General features: G+C 29.1%; 1 protein-coding gene across 1 annotated transcript; it reads left to right on the top strand.

Annotated features, from left to right (window-relative positions):
- Positions 1-1,143: 1,143 nt before the first annotated feature.
- On the top strand, positions 1,144-2,910 carry LOC140892204 (jasmonate-induced oxygenase 1-like). Its single transcript, XM_073301014.1, has 3 exons — positions 1,144-1,674; positions 2,232-2,565; positions 2,654-2,910. The coding sequence occupies exons 1-3, from the start codon at positions 1,175-1,177 to the stop codon at positions 2,897-2,899; spliced, it is 1,080 nt and encodes a 359-aa protein (XP_073157115.1). The 5' UTR covers positions 1,144-1,174; the 3' UTR covers positions 2,900-2,910.
- Positions 2,911-6,577: the final 3,667 nt, after the last annotated feature.

Below are 6,577 nucleotides of genomic sequence, written 5' to 3'. Positions count from 1 at the left end.
TTTATTGGGTAGAAATATTAAGATGTGAAATTTGAAAAATTGATTGCAAGTCCAGGGCAAGGGAGATATTCACTGGCTCAATGTATTAAATATCTGGGAAATATTGTTAGTTCAGATGTAACATAGACTCAACCCATGAAAGAAAATGCCATTAATTGGCATATTAGAAAAATTCAGAATTATTAAGAAATAATAATTTTCTATTTGTCTGATTGATCCTACAGTGTATTATATCATTTACAACACAAAATCTTAATTAAAATTAGCAAATGCATATTAGTATTTTGTAAAAAATAAATAAATAAATAAAGTACTTCGTTGTTACCTTGTAGATTATGATTCAATTCGCGCGCATTGATATATTATCACCAAAAGCATACAGATTATATGACACTTTTTTTTTATTCCTCAAATCATGGATTTTTTTAGTAATATCTAAAACTCAAAACATAGAGATTATGGCATTTTTGTTGTTAACTTTATCACCTTTTATAACACAAAAGCTTTTATCAAACTTTATCATAAATTAATTTTGTAAGACGAATATTAGTTTTTTTACTGAGAAAAGTCAAAAATTAAAGTATATTGTAAAATATATAATTTCTCTCTCTAATTAAAGCGTTTCAAAAATGACCTAGTCAAATATTCGTTTTGAACTGTGATATTTCTTTTAAAAAAAAATTGTAAATGATCTTCAAAATCAAACGTATATATACAAAAATTAAAAATAAAAAAAACAAACAATTTTTAAAAATTAGTAAATTTAGATTTCAAATTTATATTGTTCAAAACAAAAGTCATTTTGTTAAATATTTTCAAATAACAATTTTCTTGTTCGGATTTGTCTAAAAACATATTCTTTTGAATTTGATTTGTGGAAATTCTTATATATATACATGAGACGATTTTAAAGCTAAATTTTGTGAAATGGATATTTTATTTAACTCATGAACTTGTGAAAAATATTAATTTTTATGTGAAAAAGAATATTACATGATCTCAATTTTTATTTTTATTTTTGATGGCCATAATCTCAAATATTAATTGTTCAAAAGATTCACAAAGTCATTTTCTCCCCTATATATATATATATGTCCATTTACCCACTGCTAGTACTCCTCTCTCTCAGTACTATTCCTCACACACAACACACCGTACAGTAAAAACAAAGAAGATGAACCGGTTGTTGAGCTGGCCGGAACCCGTCGTCCGGGTTCAACACCTTTCGGACAGTGGGATCCGGTTCATACCCGACCGATACGTGAAGAAACCCGAAGACAGACCCTGTTTCATCGAAAGTCGTCACATCAATTATAATATGATCCCTGTGATCGACATGAACGATCTTTACTCAGACGACGCCTCGCTCTGCCGGAAAACGTCAGCCCTTGTGGGCGATGCGTGCCGCGACTGGGGATTCTTCCAGGTGGTGAATCATGGCGTCAGCCACCAGCTCATGGCTGAGATGCAGGAGGCGTGGCGTCACTTCTTCAAGCTTCCGTTGGAGGAGAAGCAGAAGCTCGCCAATTCCCCGGCCACGTACGAGGGCTACGGAAGCCGCCTCGGGATCGGGAAAGAGATATCTCTTGATTGGAGTGACTATTTCTTCCTCCATTATCTTCCTCTAGGGTTGAGGGATCAAAACAAGTGGCCTAGTCTCCCTATTTCTTGCAGGTACGTACGTACGTATAATTAAATTAAATTAAATTAAATTCCCTTAATTTATCTCATCAAACTATATATATATATATATATATATATATTTCATCAATCGATCAGATCATGAGAGTTATCCTATATGTATACATCATATTTGAAATTATAAAACTATCCAAATACAATTTCAATGAAAGATCTCTCAATTCGAAATATATAGTTTTGTACGTAATTATTTCAAAAGTGATGTATAATCTTTGATTATATAACGTTTTTCATCTTATGTTGGCATATTTTGGTTTTTATGCTATAAATTGTCAGTTGGAGACTTTTTTTTTTTAATTTTTTTAATTTTATTCGAGTGTTGATACAACGTAACTCCAAACACAACCTAAATGACTAAAAATATATATAAAAGAAAAAGTCAAAACAAAAGACAAATTTATTGCACTAAAACCAATTTTCAACGACTACTAATTATTACCGAATAGAAATAATAAACAGATGGAACAACTTACAGATCGAGACCATATATAAGTTTGTAATATTAATTTTTAAAGTGATATTCACCGCAGGGAATTGATCGGAGAGTACTGTAGCGAAGTGGTTAAACTGGGAGGAAAGTTGATGAAGATTATGTCAGCAAATCTGGGTTTGACCGAAGACTATCTTCAAGCAGCTTTCGGAGGAGAAGACAATATGAGCGCATGCATGAGGGTTAACTATTACCCAAAATGCCCCCAACCGGATCTCACATTAGGCCTGTCGCCTCATTCGGATCCGGGCGGCATGACCCTGTTATTACCCGATAACGACGTGTCGGGCCTCCAAGTTCGCCATGCTGACGAATGGGTCACCGTTAATCCCGTTCCCGGTGCTTTCATCGTCAACATGGCAGATCAAATTCAGGTACTAGCTAGCTCTATATATAAATTAATAATTTTTCTCTTTTTCAAATTAATTAATGTACTATATATATATTAAAATTATTATATAGATTTTGAGTAACGCGAAATACAAAAGTGTGGAGCATAGAGTGGTGGTGAATGCAGAGAAAGAGAGGGTATCCCTTGCTCTCTTCTACAACCCTAGGGGTGACATAGTGATCGAGCCGGCCAAGCAGCTCGTGACCGAAGAGAATCCTCGGACGTACTCGTCTATGACCTTCGATGAGTACCGGCTCTACATTAGGACCAAGGGTCTTCATGGAAAATCTCAAGTCGAATCTCTCATCAAATCGTGACCTAGCCTTAATTGATTGAGAATATATATATATATATATATATATATATATATATATATATATATAACGCATGTGTTCTATAACTATAAGATCATAATCTAATTCTATATATCTAGAAATGTTTATATGTGTGATTGATGCATGTATTGTATTTATGTATTATAAGTGTTATTTGGTTTTGAATTTATAATATTTATATTATATACTAGTGTTCTTTCGCGTACGTACTTGTACGTACTAATATTTATCATATATTTTTTGTTATTTCATATCAATGATTTTTCATTTTTTTAAAAAAAAAAATTAAAATTTAAAGACTATCTTAAAATTTTATATTATAAATAAAAATGTGACTGAATTTATAAATATTATAAAACATAAAACCGAAGATTTAAAAATAAAGGTTTACCAAATCAATTAATTGTTAATTATACGAGCTTTGGATGTTAATAAATAAATAATTATCATATTTGAGACTTTGAATAATATAATATTTTATTATAGAAAGAAAATATATTTTACTTTATTTTATTTTATTTGTATGTACTAATAAAATAAAAATATCAACCACCTAAAGGGATAAGACAACTGCAGAATTTCAATTTGATTTTTCTTGTCGGGCTTGCTATTTGTCTTGACTAAAATCGCACGTTTTTTTTTTCCTTTTATTTTATTTGGGTGGAGATTAAAAAACGGCGCCGTCAGACAGCTATAATGCCTTTCCCACGATATACGATGGAGGATGAGTTTGTATTTTTCAATTTTGTATGCAATAACATATCGAAACTTATAATTTAAGTTTTGTATTTTTTTTTTAGAATAGTTTTGTATTTTTTTTTACTTCTGAATTTTGCCTTAAAGATTCTTTTATGTGGTTAAATTTCAATATGGCAAAATAACAAATTTAGTTTTGTATATTTGTCACTTTGCAATTTTGGTCCTTTATGTTTTCACATTTCAGTTTTAGTCTTGCATGTTCTAATTTTTGAAAATTTTGGTCATTTTTATTCGAAAATTCTTACGTGGCACTGTACACGTCAGCTCTACGTCAGCACTGAATTGGTGCCACGTCAGAAAAAAGACTAAAATTTCCAAAAAAATAAAGATAGCGGACTAAAACTGAAATCTAAAAATATAAATGACTGAAATCGCAAAGTGTTATAGGACTAAAAAAGCAATTTTCCCTTTCAATATTGATGAGATATCATAGTGTTTTCTAAAATTAAAGCATTTTACTCATTTTTATGGGATCACGTGTGCGTGATCATTTTTTTTTCTTAAAAAAGAATAAGATACTAGTATATATATAAAGATTGAAATTTAACAAGACAAAATTCGAAAAATATAAATATATATACAAAAATAAATTAAAATTGAAACTTCTTATTTTATTAAATATTTAAATTTTGATTTTGGAACATAATTTTTTATTTTCGACTATTTTATGAAATCAAATATGAAATAATTCTTGCATCGATAACAATAATTGCTTTCAGCTAAAGAAAAATATTAATAAAAATAACTATTTATAACAAAAAAAAATTAATACATGAAAAATATGTGAAATACATTAAAAAAATATTTTGAATTTAATACACAAAATATTTCACAAATTCATATTTTGTTTATCTACACATCTATCCGAGGGTCTGATCATGAGTTAGTTTTGTTAGATAATTTTCTATTTGACTAAAATTTATAAAAAAATAAAATTATTATTTTTTATGTCAAAAATATTACTTTTCATTTTAAATATGAATTATGTCAAATCCGTCGTACATAAAATATTTGTAAGACTATTGACAACTCACAAGATACACACTTATCTCTCTAGTCATCATTGCATTAAATAATAAAAGATACAGTCTATTTGTATCAATATTAAAAAACAAACTTGTGCTTAAAATGAACCCAATGTTATAAATATATTGTTATTATATATAGATGATTATCTTTATCTATGTATATTTGAAAGATTTGTGATTAAAATAAATATGTCAAGATAATATCTGCAAATATTGATATATGTATTTTATTATTTTTTCGGATGATTGAGTTCAATAAAAATTGCACCCGAATATTGACTCATATGAATTATTTCTTATCATAAATTCTCTCTACTCATCTCTTTATTTATCTCATTATTTATAACACATTATCAGCAAGATGTTGTAACCAATTAAGAATGAAAATAATTCTCGTTTTATTGATACTATTGGAATAACACAATATTTTGTCAATACTCAATTTTATTAGAGATATTCATTGGTGTTCTAGAAGTAGCACAATAAAAATAATTGATATATTGATGCCCATGAAATATCATGAATATGTTGATGGCTATAAAGTAACACAACATGATTTTACATTCAGAATTTGAAGAATTAATCCATGATCATGATATAACAAATTGAGAATTTTGGGAGATTCATGATTACGATTTTGATATATCGAAAGAGATTAATGATTATGATATAATATATAGAGAATCTTTGAGATTGATGATAAAATATATGATATATGATTTTGTATATTACGAAATTGAAAATTCATGATGGATATCTGCTATGATATCCAAGATCTATAAATATTATTGAAAAATATAGATTTATGTCAAAATATATTGATATTTATAAAGAAATATTGATCAAAATATCAAATATTTGTTGATATTCATGAGTAATATTTATATATGATCCAAGATTTGACAATATTTTCGAAGAATATAATTAATTTCCTTTTGGTTGATTTTTTAGGATCTTATAAATTGAAAAATTTAGTACAATTTGTTAGGATCGATTGCGGTGTTGCTGGTAAACTGATTTGCCCTAAATCAGTGTAGCAGTTGACTCCGAAATCTTTCAAATTGAGTTCAGTTGAGGTTGGTCAAGTGAGATCTCTGTCCTTCTTGTGTGTCGATATTAATTGGCAAATTGTGCTGAATGATGTCAACTAACAGATTAAATTTAATATTAATGGACTGTGTGTAATTGTGGTAAACTGAAAGTATGATTACTCAGTATTTATTTATGGATGTTCGAAAATTTCAACAATTCCTATGTCACCCTTAATCCACCTCGGAAAGATTTACTCTAGAAGACTTTGACTATTACAATCAACTTGCAACAGTCCACTCTAAGACTAGTACTTACGCACACTCCCTATCTTAGAACTCCTAGAAATACTCAAGATAACAGTTCACGACTGCTTTTCGTTACAATGAGGTTTGCAGCACCTCAACTGATGCAACAATCACAATACTGATAATAACTCAACACTCATTACTTGAATAATATTCACTAGATGGATACGTGCTTGTGTTCTTTGACTCTTTGAAGATAATCTTTGTAAGTTATGCTAGTTCTCTTGAATAAATGGATAAAATGAATGAGTTCAGTTTATGTTTTGATTCCTTGAATGTGTATACAATAATTCTTGAGGAGTCGCATGATTGAATCAACAGATGAGTGGGTATTTATACATCTACAGACAACGACTCTATTTGAATTCAAATCATTGGCCGTTAGCTTGTATTTTCCGCGACAGTATCTGGCACCATCATACACTGATATATTTTTGCTTTCGGCGCTTTTGTCTGGTACAGAAGACTTTATACACAAAGGATTCATTGAATCGATTTTATCATTTATTATCTTTAATCAGATTGGATGAGGGGGA

The sequence above is a fragment of the Henckelia pumila genome, chromosome 3, assembly GCF_033568475.1.
Source record: "Henckelia pumila isolate YLH828 chromosome 3, ASM3356847v2, whole genome shotgun sequence".
In the NCBI taxonomy this organism is placed as follows: Eukaryota; Viridiplantae; Streptophyta; class Magnoliopsida; order Lamiales; family Gesneriaceae; genus Henckelia; species Henckelia pumila.
Note: the sequence above shows the minus strand (reverse complement) of the source record. Positions and strands in the feature narration are given on the sequence as shown.

Excerpts from the sequence above, each read along its gene's own strand:
- LOC140892204 (XM_073301014.1), top strand. The coding sequence starts at position 1,175 with ATGAACCGGTTGTTGAGCTGGCCGGAACCCGTCGTCCGGGTTCAACAC. Across the intron at positions 1,675-2,231 it reads AGTCTCCCTATTTCTTGCAG|GGAATTGATCGGAGAGTACT; the intron begins GTACGTACGTAC and ends TATTCACCGCAG. Across the intron at positions 2,566-2,653 it reads ACATGGCAGATCAAATTCAG|ATTTTGAGTAACGCGAAATA; the intron begins GTACTAGCTAGC and ends ATTATTATATAG.